At 44.9% G+C, this 20,603-nt stretch overlaps 1 protein-coding gene across 2 annotated transcripts in view; it reads right to left on the bottom strand.

Annotated features, from left to right (window-relative positions):
• Positions 1–20,603, bottom strand: part of C4_1H6orf52 (chromosome 4_1 C6orf52 homolog) — a 287,362-nt gene that overhangs the window by 30,320 nt on the left and 236,439 nt on the right. For both annotated transcript variants that reach the window (XM_078688091.1, XM_078688090.1), the window contains exon 8: positions 4,969–5,005. In XM_078688091.1, the coding sequence (XP_078544217.1) occupies positions 4,969–5,005 (37 nt within the window). The remainder of the gene's footprint in view (positions 1–4,968; positions 5,006–20,603) is intronic.

The following is a 20,603-nucleotide window of genomic DNA, read 5'->3' on the forward strand; positions in this document are numbered from 1 at the left end:
GGAGGCTATGCTTTTCAGGACATCTCTTGTGTAACCCATTCTTTTTTTTCCTATTTAAGATCTGAACACACACTGATGGGGCCTAAAAGAGCCCCTCAAGGATCCCTGTGCACAGCTAATGGTTACCATGTAACGGGCTGGTCAGGGACACGAAGCTGGGATCACTCGATGCTTCTAAATACGGCAGTAGGTGTTTTGGGCAATATGAGAAACAAAATCACAGACTAATATTTAATCTGTCCCTCCTCGCCGCCGTGGTGGGTGCTGTAAAGGTAAGCAGGTTATAGCAGAAGCCCCTGCTGCACATGTTCTGGGAAATGCAGGTATTTTTTACCAGTACTGTATTTCTCAGTGCTTGTGCAGGAGGTTAAGCGTACAAATTCATGGACTCTTCTCTTTTCCATAATTTAAATTAAACGGAAAGAAATTATGCATGCATCATTACTTGCTTCAGCCTAACGCACCCAAGTCGACGTGCAGAGACCAGCACTACACCTTGCGTGTGTTTACACTTCACATTTGGTGGATGTGTAGTTCTGGATTCTGCGATTTTGGTCTTTGCAGCAAATCCATTCTAAGCCTCTGATATTAGGAGCTTTTGTCTACATTCACTGGCTCCACTAGCTCAGATAGGCCTGGAGACAAATCACGTATTCCAGCCAGTTCTTACCTCCTCGCTTGTGCTACCGATTGACCCTCCTCCTCCTTGGCCTACCACAGAGCCGAAAACTGCAATGGCACTGTCGGAAGGCTGTAAATGTGAGATTTTAATTGTGCATGTGTGCATGGGTGTACCAGCCAGTCCCTCAATAGGAAAACATGCAAGCAGTGCCGAGATGGTTAATAAGTCCTGCCAAAGAGGTGGCACCCAGAGCTCAAAATGTACAAACATTGTTGCAATTAAACTCCACAAAATCAAAAAGAAAAAAAGCAGTAAACACTGATTTTGGGTTGACACTTTGCAGGGCGACCAGTATGGACCACCGAGTCAGAAAGAAGCTATGCAAAAAATCCATAGTGATAAATCCCAGTGCAGCTCAAAAAAAGTGCTGGTGTTCTACTATGAATCCCTGTAATGCCGAAAATAATGAGGTCGGAGACCATAGTCACTGCACTCTAGGTACTGATTTTACCACCTCTGAGGCTAGGGTTCACAAGGGCAGGGCCAGGGTCACAAGATGCAAGCCAGAGGTCGCAGTTGCTACCCTTGGCGTCCCCTAAATGACGTCCATGCATGTACATCACTTCCAGGGTGGACCATGCCCCCAACTGGGGCACAGGGGTACTGCTCACCAAAAATGTCAGGACCCAGTATAACGCCTGGGGATAATTCTAAGCCGAAACTTAAGGAGTCAGAAGTCTTTACAGGAGATAAATCATCTTCTTCCCAAACAAAATGCTTCAACAATCTAAAGGAGGAAATATCTTGAATATCATAAATTGCATGCAGTGTGAGAGTGTGTGAGAGAGAGTGTGTGTGAATGTGAGAGAATGTGAGTGAGAGTGAGTTTGTGAGAGTGAGGGAGAGAGAGGGTGAGAGAGGGTGGGAGAGTGTGAGGGCGAGTGTTATGTTATGTTATGTTACTTTATTTCTTTTATAGCGCACGGCGACTCCAGAGGAGCATCCCGGCGCTTTGGCAAAGAAAGACAGCATAGAAAGCAACCACACAACAGCAAAAAAACAGAAAAGGAGACTAAGAGTGAGAGTGAGTAAGAGTGTGAGTGTGAGTGGGTGTGAGTGAGTGTGTGTGTGAGAGCGTGTGAGTGAGTGTGTGTGAGAGAGCGTGTGAGTGGGTGTGAGTGAGAGTGTGAGAGTGAGTAAGTGTGTGTGAGTGAGTGTGATAGAGTGAGTGTGAGTGTGCGAGAGTGAGAAAGTGAGAGAGTGTGTGAGTGAGTGTGCGAGAGTGAGTGTGAGTGTGAGAGAGTGTGAGAGTGAGTGGGTGTGAGAGAGTGAGTGTTTATTTATTTGGGCCCTCACCCACAGGTACCACCTGTGGCTTGCTTCATCATTGGACCCTCACTCACACACATAAGGTGTGTGAGTGGACTCAACGCGTTTGTAAGTAGAGTTCTGTGTTAACTGTGAGTGAAGGCAGGGGATCCTGGTGAGTTAAAATAACCTCAGGAAAAGTTATTTAATGGCACTGGTTTAGGGGCTAGATTAAAAGTATGAAAAGTGACACTATATTAGGTTATAATGGTCCCAAGTGTCTAATTGGTCGTAATGTTTCAGCCACAAACTGCCCCGAAAGGTCAATTGGCTTTCTTCAGGACCTTTGTGTTCCCTCCTACTTATAATAAACAGCCTAATGGCATGTACAAATCACATCGTTTTTTAAAAAGCATGCACATTTACATACAGACTATACACTGAGGACCTTTTCCTTGTATGGTCAATTGATGTTTAGATCAATTTACCGACATCATAGGAACATTTTCAGGGATGGACCGTCCCTATAGTCACACATTCATCAAGGGTACCGGTCCGCTCAACCCTCGAGGAGTGCCCCTGACTCGCTGCATGTTTAAGGTAAGGAATCTGCAGCTAGAAGGGTATCAGATTAAAGAATTAGCATGAAGGAGCTGCACCAGATAACCATGGCGGTGAAAGTCATTCTAGTTCAACGGGGCATTCTAAGACTATTAGCTGCAGTATTCAGGGCCTTGTTAACATCAAAGCCAGAGATACTGGTGTAACTGGATTGCTGACAAAGGAGATACCCTAGAAGCATCCTGTAAAGAAGAGAAGAAAGGAAGCAGAAATGCCACAATTAAGCCAATCAAGGGAAATAACATGAACTGTAGCCACAGTACTGCAGACATTTGTGGAGAAGAGGTCAATGGTGGTTAAGCTTTTTTATTTTTAGAAGAAAAGGTTTCTTGGTATTTTTGGTATAGTTATGGAGGGGTTCCAAATGAAAAACAACGTAAGAAAGCCAGTAGGTTTCTCAATTAGTGCTGCTCCTTGCTTGAACACAAACTATCATGTTCAGGAAGTTAAAGATCAGATTCATTAGGACAGTGTTAAGCTATATTTAATCAAAATATGTTCAGAATCAGAGACAAGAGTGACAGCAGATGTGGCATTACTTGTCTTGTTGCTATACTCACCTTATAACAGTTCACTGTAAACAGATTTGGACTCGGCACATAGTATTGAAATTGACTATAACGATGAAAGGTGTACTTCAAGTCAAGTCACGCTCCCTTACAGGTCAGCTACAATGTACTGTTCCATTTATTTGTAAGGGGCTAAAGCAAATAGGAATATCATTTGAAGCAAGTATAGAAAAGCAAAAACCTTCATGGACAGCAACTGGTAAATGAGCAGTAAAGAAGGTAGCTGAAAAGGGAAGAAGGAATGAAGGGTGTCGATGACCCCAGAACTAAGAAAAGAGCATCCAAGGTGTTTCAATGTTTGTCTGGAGCAGTCTGAGGCGTAACGCAAGCAAAGTTTGGAAGCAGTCAATTCCAAAATTTTGCAACCTTGTAGCAGAAGGTAGTCCAAAGGACGAATAGTTTTTTGTACATGTTTTTTTAAGCAATGTTGGGTGTCTGGCAGTTTGGTCGGGACTTACTACTACGCCCATCTACAGTAGCTCAAATCTTGAGAATACAAGGTATGACATTCTAAAGAGGTCAGACAAAGATTGGAACAAAATCGAGAGGCAATATCATGATTTCGCATTTGGGTAGGAGAGAAATAAAAAAAACGACAGTAAAATTGTTACCATGCAAAACAATACACAGATCCAGTACTGTGCTACTAAAAGCTTTTAGGAGGTGGTGACACGCTGAGAAAATTCGTAGGATTGATCCACTATTTGCACATCACTTTAATGGGTACCAAGAACATGCAATAACTCAGCTACCACTCATTTTTGTGCTCATGCTGGACTATAAATGAGTCCCTTAGAATCATGAATGTCCAGCTCTTGGTGTGAAGTTGTTTCAAGTGTGGAGTGGCACACATCCATGTAACAGAGGTGTTCTAAAGGATCAACTCTAGTTACGCATTTAAATTAGTTTGGATACATTTTGGATACCCAGCTGTCTCAATACCCAGCTGTCTCAATACCCAGCTCTCTCAAACTCATGTTGACACAATCGCACAGATTGCCCTTTAAGGACTTTAACTTCTTCCAAAGGTAAAATCCCTCTTACTTTCTAAAAATACATTTTAAAGTTTCAATCCAACATTCATGTCTCAAGCTACATTGAAGAAGGACATACATGCCCTCATGGAAGTATTTAAAAATTATATTTGACACCCGTAAAACCTACCATGCATTCGGACCACAAATAATCTTCAGGTAAACTTAATTGTCTACCTCTGGAAATGTAAATTCATGATTGGATGCCTTACCCTCAAAGTAATCCATTTGGGACAACGTAAATATCTGCTGTATTACCAATCCCCCTAGACATTCAGCAAGTTAAAAAACTTTTTTTTCCTGCTTCATGCCCATACCTTGAAACAATAACAGTGAGAAGGATCAGTCCTACTTCCAAGCTACTCCTGCTTCAAAATGCCAATAAAATAACCTTGCTCTCCTGATCTAGTTCGATGAAAACTTGAGTTATAAATGTTTCGATTCTCATCGTTTCTGCTAGTCAAATCTTTCCTATACGTTGTATCAGTGTTTTGGGTAATTAGTTATATGTGAAATGATAGAGTGACATGAGCTATAGAACCCCTTTCAACAAATGAGGTTAGTGTCCCACTCCTAAAATCCTTTGGGTCCTCATCCACTATCATGCAATATTCTAAATGTGGGCACATACTGAATATTATGTTTAGGACAACAGATCTATACATACTAGGGGAAAATGTGCTTATGCATTTATTTCATGTTATTTAAAAACTGTGCATTTTGCTTTTTCATTCATGAAAAAGCATGCAACCTATTGATTACAACATATTAGCAACCTATTCAAAGGAAGATTCCAACATTCTTACAGCCTTACCTTCACAATCATAGTTCTCTACTCCGCCGATAGGCGCCTGAAAAGTGAAACAAGTTGCCAGTTAGGAATAATTTAAAATCTGTGTTAGTCTAGCACAGTTATCTAAAGTGTTTAGATTGAAAGGTCAAATATGCAACTTAAAGAACGCACAGAAGAATTCATAACTGTGTAAAGAAAAACAACTGCAAAGAATTTATGAAAAACCTTGCTGGGATTTTTCTTGAAAAAAACGGTCACAGAAACTAATAAAAGGTTATGGAGTTATTATTTCATTTGAATTTAAATGTGCGGAAGCTTGATGGGAAGTAGAGAAAAAAATGTATGTTATCTGTGCTCTGCTTTGCATTGGTAGCCTTTTTGCATTTGGCTCCTGCACATTTTCAGGCAGGGAGCCTGGCACAAGTTTCTAATGTTAGTGACAGCCAAGAGCATGGTTTGGCAACAACATTATGGTAAATTGGTACTCTGATGCCAAACTGCCAGGATAAGAGAAAACGTGTTATTCAATCTCTTCAGTGTTCTGCAGTAGCTGCAAGCTTTACGCAGTGCCATATAAAATACACCATCGTATGCTATATGGGACTAATGGCACGTACTGAGCGGTTTGTCCCGTTTACCGTGCTGTTAGGAGTTGCCATATTTCCATTTTTTTTGTATGCATTAAACACTTTGGCTGCACATAGGCAGTACAAGTTTTTGGTCCATGTGCAATTAAGATATAAAATTAATTGATGCTGCCCAGGACAGATACGTTTTGCTCCTGAAACGTTTTGCATAATGTTTCTATATCAAAAGTACCTACAAAAAAGCATTTTAGTAGAACAAAAAAATTACCTACTAAAGTTAAACTATTTATCTATATTCCCCATAAAAATGATTCAAAAACACGGAACAATACGTATTCTACATATGTCATCCATCTACAGCTAGAAAAATCAGCTGTTTTCGCTTCACCGCTATGCTGGTGCTGTACGCATGCACTGTGGAGTGACAGAGGTTCCAGACTGTGCCATCTTAAGAAATTTGTGGCCCTGATGAAGAGAGATCCTGCCCACCACTCCAATCCTGCCTGAACAACTTTATAGTTAAGATGCTTAGCATCCTTTATTTAAATGGTAACATAATAAAGCTTGGACTTTTCAGTGCCTTACCAGCTTGTTCGCCTCTCTGTAGGAAAGGCACGACATGAAGAGCATATAGTCTACTTGTGCATATTAAAAAAATAAGACAAATGTACATAGCACTTGAAATAGTAGCCTTCTATGCCAAATATTCATAATCCCAAAAAATCAGTAAAGTTTCACTTCTGGCATTCTTGTTGCAACAGTGAAAATCAAAGCACTGCTCCGAGGGTCTTAATCACTTCATCATATGAAATAATAGTCTCTGTGTGTACTGCTCTCTAGCTACAAGGCAATCTAGAACTCTGCTGATGAAAAGCAAGTGGAGGTGAGGGGAGACACAAAGGTAGACTTAAAAATAATAATATACTAATAGATAGAGGTCAAGTAAACAGAAAAGAGGTAGCACTTGAGATAAGGTCGGGAGACACCAGATAAAAACTGAAATGTGAGGTAACCAGAAAGAACAAGTGTTAGACCTGGCATCCCCTGTCTTTTTGCCTCTACCTCCTGTGTTTTTGATGCTGTGCTGGATTTCGTTTTTGCTGGTTTAGATGCTTTGGGCACTTTGCCACTGCTGATCATTGTCAAAGTGCAAGTGCTCCCTGAGTAAATTGTAAGTGTAATTGGTTATCCATGAATGGCATAGTTGTATTACCAAAAAGTCCCTAGTAAAGTGCACTCAGTGTGCCAGGGCTGGTGATTCAAATGCTACTAGTGGGCCTGCAGCACTGATTGTGCCACCCACATGAGTAGCCCTAAAATGGTGTCTAAGGCCTGCCACCACAGTGCCTGTGTGCAGTCTGTGAACTGCCATGTCAGCCTGGCCAGTGTCCCCACTGACCAGGCCTAACCCTTCCCTTTCTGTACACATTGGACACCAATATGGAAGGCCCAAGGTACCCCCCTTGGGCAGGGTGCAGTGTATGTGAAAGGTAGAGCATGTAGTAGTGTAGGTGACATGCTCAGGTAGTGAGTTAAAGCCATTTTCGTTTTTCACTATAGTAAGGCTATCTTGCCCATAGGCTATCATGGGGAATGCTGTGTACAGTGGTTACCTGCATATCTTCCCATAGGAGCAAGATCGGACATAAAAGTCTGGTATCCCTGAACTCAGAATTTAATAACACCTCTTTTAGGAAAGGTGTTTTTTAAATCCTGTGTTTGAGAACAGCACTTTTAGAAAGTTGCTGCTCTCTTGTCTGACCTTTCTGTGTGCCTTGGCCTGTTTGTGAATTGACTGTCTGGTTTGTGAGTGGCAGGGGCTGGGTGGCTCCCAGAAGCTGAGTGGGCCATCCCTGGGCTGAATAGCTTCATCTGCATCGAGAGTGGTGGGAGGGGGTAGCACCTGGGCCTGAATAGGGCTGTGTCTGCCTTGCAGAATGCTGACTCCACCTCCTGCTGGGCGGCTGACGACCCTGCCCCTCTCTCTGAAAGTAAAGGAGAGGCCAGGAAAACAAAGTGCTCAAGTAACACCCAGAACCGGTTCAGACCGGGCTCAGAGTCCTCCTGCACAAACGGAACAAAGACTTTTAGGGGTATAAGTACAGGACACCAGCCTACAGAAAATGAGATCATCCTGGAATCAAGAAGAAACCTCTGCTTAGGAGAAAGCTGGAAGACTGAAGAGGAAGGACTGTCCAGCTGTGTGTTTGTGGGCTGACCTGCAGTTGCTTTGCTGCCAAGGAGAGGGGAAGGACTTTGCTTTGAGCTGTGTCCCCTTGCTTGAAGAGATCTCCAAGGGCCTGAGTGGAGCTGGCTCCCTGTTAAGAAGTCCCAGGAACAAAAGGACTTCACCCCCCAGCTTCCCCCTGAACTCTATTGAGAGAGTTCTGTCCTTCCTAGAGTGCTTGGGCCAGTTGTGGTGCCTCTGGAAGTTGTACCTGTTGGCTGGGAAGCTGGACAAGAAGAAACTGAGTTTTTCTACCAAGTTTCAGGCATCGCTCGCTTGCGGAGTGCATCCCCATCAGTGCGAGGAAATTACCGCCACCGCGAAGATCGAGATCGTCGCAGCGCATGTTGCCGCTGCAAGAACAGACGCATCCTTCGCTTGCGGAACACATCGCTCCAGTGCGGGAAAAGTACCATCACTGCGAGTATCGTCGCCGAGCCTGTCGTCACTGGGTGAGATCGTCGCACCGCCTGGTTGCGGACCGCATCACGTCGCTGCGAGAGTCGTCGCATCGAGGGGCCGCGAGAGACGATCGAAGCTGCGCTGCGAATCGTCGTCGCACCCGAGAATGTCGCCGTCCCGAAGATCGTCGCACCGTACCTTTGCGTGACGCTTCCTACGAAACCTGCGCACCGGAATCCACACAAGGTATTGCATCCCTCCCCATGCAGACCGGAATCACCGCAACACGCCCGCTGCGTCCAGCGGGGTTGTCGCATCGCCTCCCCAGGGTCTCAGGAGTGACTCATCGCTTGTTTATCAACGATGCAGCTTTCACGTGGAACTTTTGTCGCATCTAAAGTTACTGTTGGCTAAAACGTGACGCAACTGTGGATTATTTTAACGCAACCTTAAGAACGCTTTCGAAACCATATTCTTGAACTGTGCATGTTGGATTTTTGTCGTTTTGGTCTTGTTTAGTTTAGATTAAATACTTCTATTTTTCTAAACTGGTGTGGAGCCCATTTGTGGTGTTTTCACTGTGTTACTGTGAGTGTTGGTACAAATATTTTACACATTGCCTTTGATAAGCTTGTCTGCCCATGCCAAGCTACCAAGGGGGTGAGCAGGGGTTATCTAAAGAGTGTATTCCAATTACTCTGACTAGAAGACAGGGTCCCTATTTGTCATAAGTACCTACATGTGCCAACTAGAGACCCCGAATTCTAACAACAAGCATTGGTATATGCAATAGGTTTTGCCTTTGTGATTAACAATAAGCAGCTTTTTTGTTGCAAGTTGTAGCTTACTGAGAAGTTTTACAATATAAGTTCATGAAGGTCTGTTAAAGTGTTATGACTTGTTTATGTACCAAAATCATGAATTTAAAAGGTCGCTTTGGTCCTCAATAGCAGTTTGTCTTGGAACAAAAAAGTTATTGTGACAAGGAAGAAAGTCTTTAGAATTAGGAGACCTAGAAGGCAGCTGTGCATTAGCTCAAAGGGGATGGACATGAGGAAACTGAGGAGCAAATTAGGATCCCACTGTAGCAACACAAAGTGTTTAAAAGGGAACAGATGTGAAAAAGCTCTTACAACCCACATCACAGCAAGTGATTTAAATGAGGACAGCTGGTGTGGCAAATGCAAAAAGCTGAAAGGGCAGACCAATATTCTTTAGAAGTGCCCACTGCGAGTCCATGCTGGGTCAGAGATCAAACAACAAGACAAACCGTTTGGTTTGTAACAGGTCCATACTGCGGGTACCACATCAGGCCAAAAATGTGTCCCAGCACCCGGGATAAACAGACTTTGTGGAAAGGCGTTTAGCAACAAAGCTAACATACACAACTTCAGTTCAGGAGATCGAATGCAGTCAACTGCCAATACTCAATCTCCATGTATGGAGGTGTAGAATGTGCAGGCCTTGGTGAAGAACCCTGCTTTCACAGATGAACATTCCAAAGGGGTAACCTGATCAGAGGACAGATGCTCATACCCAGGTAGTGGAGGCAAATGCGTAAAAGCATACAGGAGTCTTGTGCTCTCCTCCAGCCCTACTTCATTCCCGAGAGAGCTTTTGTGGAAACTTCAGGATGCTAAAAGCTTAATATTGCGCACTCTCCGTGGTGCCAAAAAGATTTAGCCAGGGTTCTTACTGTTGGAAGACTCCTAGCGCCACCTTAGAATGTAATTGTCAGGTGTGATCTGCCAGGTGCCACCAGCACAAGACCTAGGACTTCACCCACCCTATTTGTTGCAGTACCATATGGTGATGTTTTCTGTGGAAATCGGACCCAGCTTCCCCCGGATATATGAAAGTGAAGCTTTCAGCACCATGTGAATGGCCAGCAACTCCAATCGGCTGATGTGGAGTAGGGTCCCAGCCAGACATCAGAGGTCATCTAAAATCCAACTCTCCCAGATGACCTCAGCCAGTTCACATCCAGGGATAAGGCGTTCATTTTATCCTCGAAAGACGTAGTATCAAGGATGGCATGCAACACTTTCTGAAATTATTCCGAATGTTTACACGAGGTGCCGTAAGGCGCCCATGGTGATGTCAGCGGTCGTTGGAAGCGGCACCGCAGTATGGAGCTTGAGGATCTGCGATTCGGCAGTCCTGGTTTTCCACATCATGGTGCGGAAAGTAGGAGACCGATCACGCCAGGCACACACCATCTGCGGTACTGTGGGCTTCCAATTCCTTCGGGAAAATGCGGTTAGCACCAGGGGAGTCTTGACAGTGATGTGGCCTACAGAGACACCCACACAAGAAGATAGGTGTCTCTGCACGTGCATTCCAGTGCAGTGGGCAGCAGATGAGGATCATGTGCCCTCCTGTAGAATAGGTCACCCTGGATCAGGCACAGCGGAGGAAGGCACCGCCGCTGGGCTGCAGAAGGGGGGGGAAGTCCCTATGAAGGTTTAAGTAGCAGAGGCTGGTCATGGCCAAAAGGGAGCTCACCATGCATTGGAAGTCAAGAGCGGGACCCAGCTTTCAGAGATGGCGAGGGAGTTTCCAACAATGGGCGAGCAGCGAAGGGACGCTCAGACTACAATTAGCCAGGCGCACCTCTAATGACAAGGCGCTAGAAGCAGCGAGGGCTTGGGGCGCGCTGGTAGTGGAGCTTCAGTCTACAGCGGAGGCAGATGAGGAGAATGGGGAGGAGGTACCAGCGAACCAGGAACTAGAGACTGGAGCAGGGAACGCCGGGGAGCACACTGGGGATGGAGCCGTCTAGACCCATGTAGACATGAGACGGCGTCCGCGCACTAGGCTGAGAAGAGATGCGGTCCCAGCGGAGGGACATAGAACACACCTGATTATTTAGCTAGAACCATCGGTTTTACCCGAGACGGACGTAGTTGTACACAACTATCGAAGGGAGCTAGGTAGCTGAGCGCAAGGGGTTTCTGTCATTTCATTAGGAGGGGTAGAGGCGGGCACACTGACATGGGGCTGGGGGTAGAGGGGGAGGCGGGTGGGAGGGCTAGGCGAGAGTTACTGAATATTGGATACTTCTGCTTTGTATTCTGAAGATAGGACCATTGAAGCGATGGCCCTGATTGAACTGTAAGAATGTTGGTAGGATGACTGAAGAAAATTAATAAAAATGTGTTTAAAAAAAAAAGAAGGTTTAAGTAGCAGAAAGGAGCTGCAGAGGGAAGGTCGGTGTCTGGGGCAATGCGAGCCTGTGATGCAGCCTGTGTTGTGGAGCCGGTTACATGCCCAGTGCCAGGAAGGATGTCCGATGCGTGAGATGCTAGCTTCAGGAGATTGTGTAACCTAATTAGCGGAGACGCCCCTAAACACCGCCAACTCAGTATGGTGACATGCGTGGCATGCAACACAAAGACCGGTGTGAGAAGTTGGCCTGATATATGATGTCTCCAATTCTGGAACCACCTTGTATCAGTCCAAATATCCCCTTATGGTGTTTGGTTGTAAGTCAACCTTATAGACAAGCTATCTTAAGGGTAGCATAGACTAAGCAGCCTTAAAGGCTTAACTCAAGAGGTCGTGTTAGGCATGCTGTTTTACCAATCACAATCCTGTAATATCAAATGAAAGGACACCACACAAGTATATATTATAAAAATATATGTATTTATTACTCACAATACTCCCCAGTACTCTTTATGAATAAAGGGGCACAAGCGTTAAATCAAAAGCACAGTATAACATACAAAGTTGCACAATTATGGATGAGGGCGAGGGGCGACTCAGACCATATACTAAACAAGTGGTATAAGAGATACCAATCGAACAGTGGTTAGGCCTAGGGCCTAGGGAATCGCTGGGAGCAGTCGGGACAAGCAATGCTGAAGTCGGGAAAAGCCCGCGGGATTCGGGTGCAGTGCTGAAAGCGCACGCATGCACCAATGTTAGTCAATGGTGCGTAAAAGTTACACAAATAGAAGTTAAGGACACTTCCGCTGAACCTAGAGGGACAAAACTTAAGACACAGACCCTAGAGGTGTGTACCAGTGTGGGAACACCGGCGTTGCAATGTTACCTCACCCACAGGAAGCGGGTGCACAGGGTCGAAGTAGTGTCGGGTTTCGTCACGCTGATTCTTGGTGCTTGAAGCTGAAGACGCTGCAGGCGCTGGGAAGGAGAAGTGTCCGGTGGGATCCAAGAGTGGATCGAAGTCGAAAAGTACCTGAAAGCAGAGGTGACAGAGTCTGGGTCACTCAGCAGTGACCAGGGTGGAACCAGGACGGAACCAGGCAACGTCGGGCGAAATCAGGTGGTCGTCGAGGAGCTTCTCTCCGCTGTCACGTGGGCTCTGGGGCATCTACGAAGTCCAGGAGCAGGTCACGATCTGTCCCACGCAGGCTCTCGCCGTCGGCGCTGTCGGCTTCAAGATTGGAGCAAACAACACTTGGCAAAAGCAATCCACGCGGAACCGGGAGATTGCTTCTCACTCTAACCAGGAGGGTCAGAGTGGGGGCTCCTTTTCAGGGGAGCTGGTGCAAATCTGGAGCAACCAGAATCGCAAGTCGGTTTTCAAGTTCGTCGGCACAGGGGCCACAAGCCGGCTGGCAAGTGACCGGGCCAACACGTTGAGTCAAAAGAAGCAGAAGGGCCCCACGCAGCACTCGTCGAGTGTGGAGGGCTGAACTTCGGTGCAAGAGTGGCTCAGAGTTGGGGCTTCTCAAACCCCGGTGTACAGCTTCGAGGGTCACTCGTGGGCTGCACGGTCAGCGTCTCGTGGTCTTTTCAAGATGGCGTGCCCCACGCTTCCGGTCGCCTCCACGGGTCTCAGCTCTGCAGGGACTGTGGATCGGGCTGTTAGAAGGCAGGCAAGCTTGATCTCGTCGATCTCTGTCGCTCGAGTTCCGGCGGGAACTGCAACAAAGCAGACGTCGAGGGCTGGATGGTGCCTGTTTGCACAGGGTGGTCACTCCTTGACCACAAGGGAGATTCTTCAGTCTTCTACGTTGAGTAGGATGTCGAAGGGTCCAGAGTTTCGTTTCTTATGTTTCATCAGGCTAATCTGAAGTGCTTTGGCACTGCTCCCATTCTTATACCAATCTAGGGGGCTGGATTACCTGCTAGGTCCCCTCCTATGGGTGGGACCCAGGAAGTGGGTGGATACACCCCCTTCCTTTGATCCAGGCCGCGCTGGCACGAGGGCTGGAGTGCCCCAGAACCGGTTTGGCCGGATTATGCAAGGGGCAGCCTTGTGCTCCCCATGCAGTGTCTGGTTTCTTTCAAACCTCCCTGCTACAATCTACTATCTCCTGTCTGGGGGGGTGTAACACCTCCCTGCGACAGGAAACCCTTTGTCCAGGCCCCTTGGGCTGAGTTTCGGTCAGCTTCAGGGGGTCAGACTTGTGTCTGTGGCAGAAGCATCCATTTTGTGGATCCAAGGTCCTTTTAGAAATTAACCGCATTTAAGTAAAGTAACATGTCTTACCCCTCTAGAGGGGTGGAATGCTATCCCCGTCGCCAGAACTGGCGAGGGGATAGTATTCCAAATCGTATGACACCTTACACGACATGTTTTGATAAAGCCAAACCAAAGTTGCTATATAACCGCGAGGATTATAATGCACTTAAGAGTTTATGGTATGGCATTATCCTGAAACAGCTTAGGGATTTGTTCCCCGAAAGCTGCAGACAGGCTCAGCTCATGCTAGAGCTCCATCTCACATTAAACCACGCACTCTGCCTCCAGGATTGATAAGGCCTTCCATAGGAGTGGCTCACAGGTTTATATGGGTCCAGATATAGGTATACTATATCTAAGCAAGGGGTGATTACACCACCTTACCCCAGCTGAGTGATCAGCTAGTTGTGTCAATTTAAGAACCAGCCAGGGGTGGCAAAAGATATGCTGCAGCCCCTGGTAGGCCTTGGTGGCTCCTATGCCCTGGGCACCTATAGTGCATGGTACAGGGGCTGACAAGGAGTCCATTCCCAATTGTGGTATGTACCTAGGGTACATGGAATCCATTTTACAGAGAGAGCAGATAGCCTGGGGCCCTGATTAGCAGGGAACCAGGTCAACTAAGTAAAAACCAGCTAAACACAGGGCAAAAAATCTGGGGTAACCATAGTCAGGTAGCCACCTTCCTACAACCGGGCACTGTGGTGCGTGGCTAGCCACAGTCCAACTGGCACTCCTGGTCCCATAGGGGAAGCTGCAAGCACACTAGCTGATTGTCAAGGCGCAAATTCCCTGGAATAATGGAAAATTAGTGTCAATAGGCCAGGGATAGAGCAGTGTCAATAGGCCAGGGATAGAGCATATTCTAGTGTCAGCAGCTAGGTGTGTGCCCTATGAGCAGACAGGGTACTCATGATGCAGTGCTCTCGCCAGAGGGAGCTTGCAGCACCCGGGAGCCAAAGTAATGCAGCCCACTGTGTGCTTATGTTTAGAGAGAAGCACTAGCAGTGCACTGATCTTTCCCAGTAAATAACTGTGATTCCAGTCTGTTGTTGGCAGCAAAGAGCAGGCCAAGGCGGCAGCAGAAGGACCTCAAAGGCACATGTCGCTGCAGGCAGGCAGTCGGTCTCAGCTCCGGCCGGCGCAGCTTAGAAGGGCGTGTGATTTTGATTTGATTTGATTTTACATCTTGTAAAGCGCAGCATATGCCCAAGGGCGTCTTGGTGCTGGAGCTACCTATAAGCTAAAATTCCAACTGATTTTATTTTATCTGAACTTATTAGTTTTTAAACAGCCAGGTTTTCAGCAGACTTCTGAACAACATCAGAGAGTTACTATTTTTAATCGCCAAGGGAAGGGAGTTCCATACCTTAGCAGTTCCAACAATAAAACTCCCCCCCCCCTCACCCCCCACCCCCAGCGTAACTGCTTGTACCTCGGGACTACCAATAAATGTGCCTGTGCTGTTCTTAGATTTCTAGAAGGAGAGTATTTCCTGAGATGTGTTCTCAGATAAAGAGGCCCTTTCCCCTGTAGTGCCTTAAATGCAAGACACTGAGCCTTAAATACAATTCTCATCCCCACTCGCAGCCAGTGGAGATCCCTCAATCGATTTGTTACTGGTTCATGTTTAGGGATATCCAGGATTAATCTTGCTGCTGCATTCTGCATCCGTTGGGAGTCTAAGTAGGAGCTGTGCCTGAAGTCCACGTATAGAGCATTTCCGTAGTCCAATCAAGATATGGCCAATACAGTGACCACCGTTTTTAAAGTATCCACAGGGATAAACGGACGGATCTTCCTAATAATTTTTAAGATGCCCCAGAAGGTGGAGGTAAGCTTGTTAATTTGACCTTCAAATGTCAATCTTTGGTCAAATATTACCCCCAGGTTTCTAACCTTTGAGAATGGTGCTGGGCAGTCGCCCAGATCAGCCGGCCACCACCTTGGGGGCCAGAAGGAGGTGTTAGACCCTAGTAGCAAGACCTCTGTCTTGTCGCCGTTCAGTTTGAGGCAATTATTCTGCATCCACGTGTTAATCTGTAGCATGCAGATATTAAAGCGGTCAGCAGTCTCATCAATGTTGTTTCATACGGAAATTACCACCTGTGTATCATCGGCATATGATATGACTGAAAAGCCACATTGTCTAATGACTGCTGCCAGCGGGGCCACGTAAATGTTAAAGAGAGTGGGACTCAGGGATGAACCCTGAGGCACCCCACATAGCAGCACGTATGGTTTAGAAGCCATCCCATCCATTTCTACCAAAAATGTTCTGTTTGTTAAAAATGTCAGAAATTTGGTGGCACTGTCTTGAAATCCCAGTTCCTCTAATCAACCAATCAGGATTTCATGGTTGACCGTGTCGAAGGCCGCCGATAGATCTAACAAAATCAAGGCGGCCTTCTTTCCTTCATCCAGTGTTTTTCTTAATTCTTCTACTGCCATCACCAAGGCGGTCTCGGGTCCATGCCCCTCTTTCAAACCATACTGTGAATGATCTAAAAGTTCTCCTTGGGCGATAAAGTATGTGATCTGCCTATTAATCAGCTTTTCCAACACTTTGGCGTAAAATGGAATCCTCGATATTTGCCTATAGCCGTTAGGTTCTGTCGGGTCCATATTAGCTTTCTTTAACAAAGGCCGAACCGAAGCTATTTTCCATGACTCTGGAAAAATACCGGTCTGTATTATTTCTAGGAAGACTATTTTAAGTTGCTCACTGATCAGCTCTGGACACAAATGAAAGATTGTGGGCGGGCAAGGGTCTGACGGAGCTCCTGCCTTTGTTGTCTTTACTATTTGGATGATCTGATCCTCAGTAGGTGGGAGAAAAGAGAAAGTTGTGTCAGTGGTTGACAAATATATCCCTGGCGTTTTTATCTCCGCTGATCTATTTTTGCTGTCTCTAAAAGTTTTATATACTGCCTCCACTTTGTTGGTGAAAAATTCTCCTAGAATATAGCAGAATTCCGGATTCTCTATCTTCTGTAGATTCCCCGGGAGCTTAGCTAGTTTTTTCACTGTGTTAAACAGCTCCTTCCTGGAGTTTTTAGCCTTCAGGATTTTTTTAGTAAAATATTTACTTTTCTCCTCGACAATCATTTTTTTGTAGTCTGATAGAGTACTTGTATATTCTCTTTTCCTTGCCTCGGCGTAGTCAGTTCTCCATACCCCTTCAAATCTCCTACATACTTTTTTCTGTTCTCCAAGTTTGTTAGTGAACCAGGGTTCAGATGGCCTTTTCCTTTTTGATCGTAGCCTCTTTTTAGGGAGTGCTGTGTCTACTGCTGTTTTGAGCCAGGAGTTAAATTTATTGACCATATTATTGGCACTTAATTCCAGATTCGGTTTTGTTATTATTAGTTGAGTCTGAAAGTTTGAAGAATTGATTTTACTCCAGTCCTGATATACAACTATGCCCAGAGTTGTTGGTGTCATTGGTTGCCGGGTATCCAGTATTATAAATGTAATGGCTTGATGATCTGACCAAGTCACCGGGATACCTTCCAACACTTCTATCCTATTATTGGAAATGAAGAATCCATCCAATGTATGACCTGCATTATGTGTCCCTTGTTTAACAATCTGCCTCAGGGAAAAACTGGCCATTCCATCAATAAATGCTGTAATGTTATGGTCATCGTCCCTTTCCAGGTGATAGTTAAAATCTCCTAGAACTGTGTAATCTGAACTGTTTATACTATCTTCCAGAAAAGGACTAATATTTTCCATCAACGGAGCTCGCGCTTTTGGAGGGCGATATAAGAGAAGCCCATTAAATGTGTAATTATTGTTGATTTTTATCTGGAAAGGCAGAGTTTCACAATCATGTGAACCATTGCTCACACCTCCAGTTACTCTCAAACCTTCTCTGGCGATAATTGCAAGCTCCCCTCCCCGCTTGTTCTTTCTATCATCTCTAATCATGCTGTAGTGAGTAGGAAGCGCTAATAGCAGATCCGGGTCTGATGCTGCATCTGCCCAAGTCTCAGTTATAAAGGCGATATCTTTCTGTTGACTTTCTATCAACTCAGCTAGCTCTACACCGTGCTTCACTAGTGAACGTGCGTTAATTAATACTGCTTTGACCCCGGTGTCAGTGTCAATAGCCATCTTCGACTTTTTAACGTGAGAGCTTAGATTCCTCAGTGTCTCATAGCTAAAACGTATTTTACATTTTTCACAAGTCTTAGGCTCTTTACTTAAATCAAGAGCTGCATGGCAGAGAATTTTTGATCTTTGATTCAGCATGAGCAATTGTAGGATTATAGACCAGCCTGGCACGGAGCTTGTTCGTGGAGCGTCAGATGCAACCGCCATCTTGGTCACGCCCCCAACTGAATAGCATGTTATTCTATTTATTTAGAATATTAATATTTTAGGAAAACCAATGAAAAAATATTTTCCATGTACAAGCATGGAGCCAGTGTGGACTACAATCGGCCATATTTTTAGGAGTGGCTCCTACAGCAGCTATCACTTATCCTGATAAAATCATGGGACAGGGATGCCCTCCAGTCTCCAAAACATAGAAATCCTGGTCTCCTTCATCCCAGATTTGAGTAAAGCACATAAAAGATGAAAATCTGCCCATCAGCATTGAAAAAAAGTGATGCCAAGGCCTGGCAGACAGGAGTTGAATCTAATATGGTGTTGCTCATCAGTAAATGCTCAAGAAAAAAATAAAGCAATTTAGGCTGTACAAACTTCTAACCCAAGCTACATGAGGCAGAGCAGACCCCAGGAAGCAGAGATTTGTTTCAGGAAAGACAGATAGACACTGGCATCTATGGCTCCTCAGGTGAGCCACAGCCGGGAAGCCTGGGCCATCAGAATAACGTAATACAGTACGAAACACATGCTGTGAGCAGCAAAAACTGAGCTGCAGAGAATGGGGGAACCAGGAATGCATTCCTGGCAGAGAAAAAAATTCAGACTTCCACATTAAGAAAGTGGCGCACCCCAAGGCATAAATGTGAGATGGTTTACTTGGGACAAGGGGCATTAACACCATGCTACCTCAGTGTTAGCAAGCTCAACCTGAAATAACCATATATAGGAAAGAGTCCCTCAACCCCCTGCTATTAACCTAGAGGGCAACATGAATGATCAGTGAAAGGAGAATAAGTGACACTTTCAAAACTAACATGAACAAAAAAAAATAGTAGCACTTGTATCATGTTTTGGGCTTTGTGCAGTTTAGTGTCTGAATGCAGTTGTACCTTCTCGTTTTTAAACTCCTACACAAGTCAAACTGATATTTTATTAATTATAAGTCTAGCGTCACTGTCCTCGAGAGTGACCCTTGAGCGCACTATTGAGAGTATCTTCATGAAATTATGTCAAATACAAAGTTCCATTGATTTGATTCAAAATGTATTTGGTGCTGTTTTTGTTTTTAGCAATTCTTTGATCTGCACATTATTACGTCATAATGTTATTTGTACATATTTTATATTTCCGCCCAATGCATTTCGGGCGTTAGCCCTTCGTCAGGGGACTTGATCCTGTGAACAAATCCAGTATAACACATTTTTAATGTATGTGTGTAACCACAGGAAATCTCATCATACTTGTGCTCATGTTAGATTTTTTGGAAAAGAAAACGACGCGGTAAGAGTCAGCAGGAAAACAGTTTGTTAGTGAGACTTTGTTTAGTGTGGGAGATCGGCGTGAAAGGTGCTTTAACGAATAACGGTGAACACATTAAAAGATAAATGAGTGGAAACAACGGTACCAAGGGGTGTGAACGAACGAACTTCATGCACAGTGAAATGGAAACAACAATGCATCAAGGTTCTATCGAGAAAGATGAAACGTGTGGCAAACGTGTACAATTTAAAAAAAGGTGATAGCAGGAAGAGATCTATGTGAACCAACCTTATGGCGTGGTAGTTTATAATTCAACGAGGTTGACGAGTATGCACAACCTTAAAAATGAAACCAGAATGGTAATTAGTATCTGGTTGAGTGTGCGCGCGGAGCGCGACTTACGGAGTACCGGTAACGAAGTTATTTCATCTTACCGAGTGGTCGGCGTGGAGATTAGTTGGCGGGTGATACTGCTGTCAACGACGGTCCCTGAATGACTGTCGTCTGTACGAATCGTGTTAATAGGCGGACGAAAGTCATATGACCCGATTGGGAGAAAGCTTGACTGTGATTGGCTGGTGTAGCGTGACTGCAAGACACAGTCGACGCATAAAGTTACAAGGGTACGAGGACTGAAAAAAAACGACGTAATAGTGAAAAAGGGGTGAGGAATTGAGAGGGTGCGCCCTATTTACAAGATGTGAAACAAATCGGTGAAAAAATTGATCGGAGAAAAATTAATCATAATGAACAAAACAACATGGTAAAAATGTGAAGAGCAACGTTATAAAACAACATGATACAAACTGCATGGATAATAAACAGTGCTCACTTATACATTCATAGATAATTGAATGCCGATTCAAGCTACGAATGAAAAAAGGGCAGTTCATAGGTAACAACTAAATTCTAATCGTTCATTAAGCCCCTTGGGCTGAACTGCAGACAAACAGTGTATCCAGTAGGATTCTCTTCTAAGGAGGTACTGGGCGCTGTCTCTTCCTTGCAGGATAGGTACCATTTCTAGGATGCAATATCTTAGTTGGCTGGGATTATGATTGCGTTCTTGAAAGTGGGTGGCTACGGTTGATTTAATAGATTTCAGGCGAATATTACTCTTGTATTCTACCAACCGAGTTTTGATCTTCCTGGTGGTTTTTCTAACGTAAATTAAGCCACACAGGCATTTCAACATGTACACTAAGTTCATGCTGTCGCATGTTCCATTTACTTTTAGTCTGATTTTGGTCCCGTGTAGGGGGTGGGTGATTTCATTGCCTCTTATTATTGAATTGCAATTTCCACAGTTGTGGCAAGGTAATGTTCCCTTGAATTCTTTGACAGGACTCTGTTTTCTTATTGTTCTTTCATAGGCAAATATTGGATAGTTAGAGAATATCCTGTT

Source organism: Lissotriton helveticus, chromosome 4_1 (genome assembly GCF_964261635.1).
Source record: "Lissotriton helveticus chromosome 4_1, aLisHel1.1, whole genome shotgun sequence".
Lineage (NCBI taxonomy): Eukaryota > Metazoa > Chordata > Amphibia > Caudata > Salamandridae > Lissotriton > Lissotriton helveticus.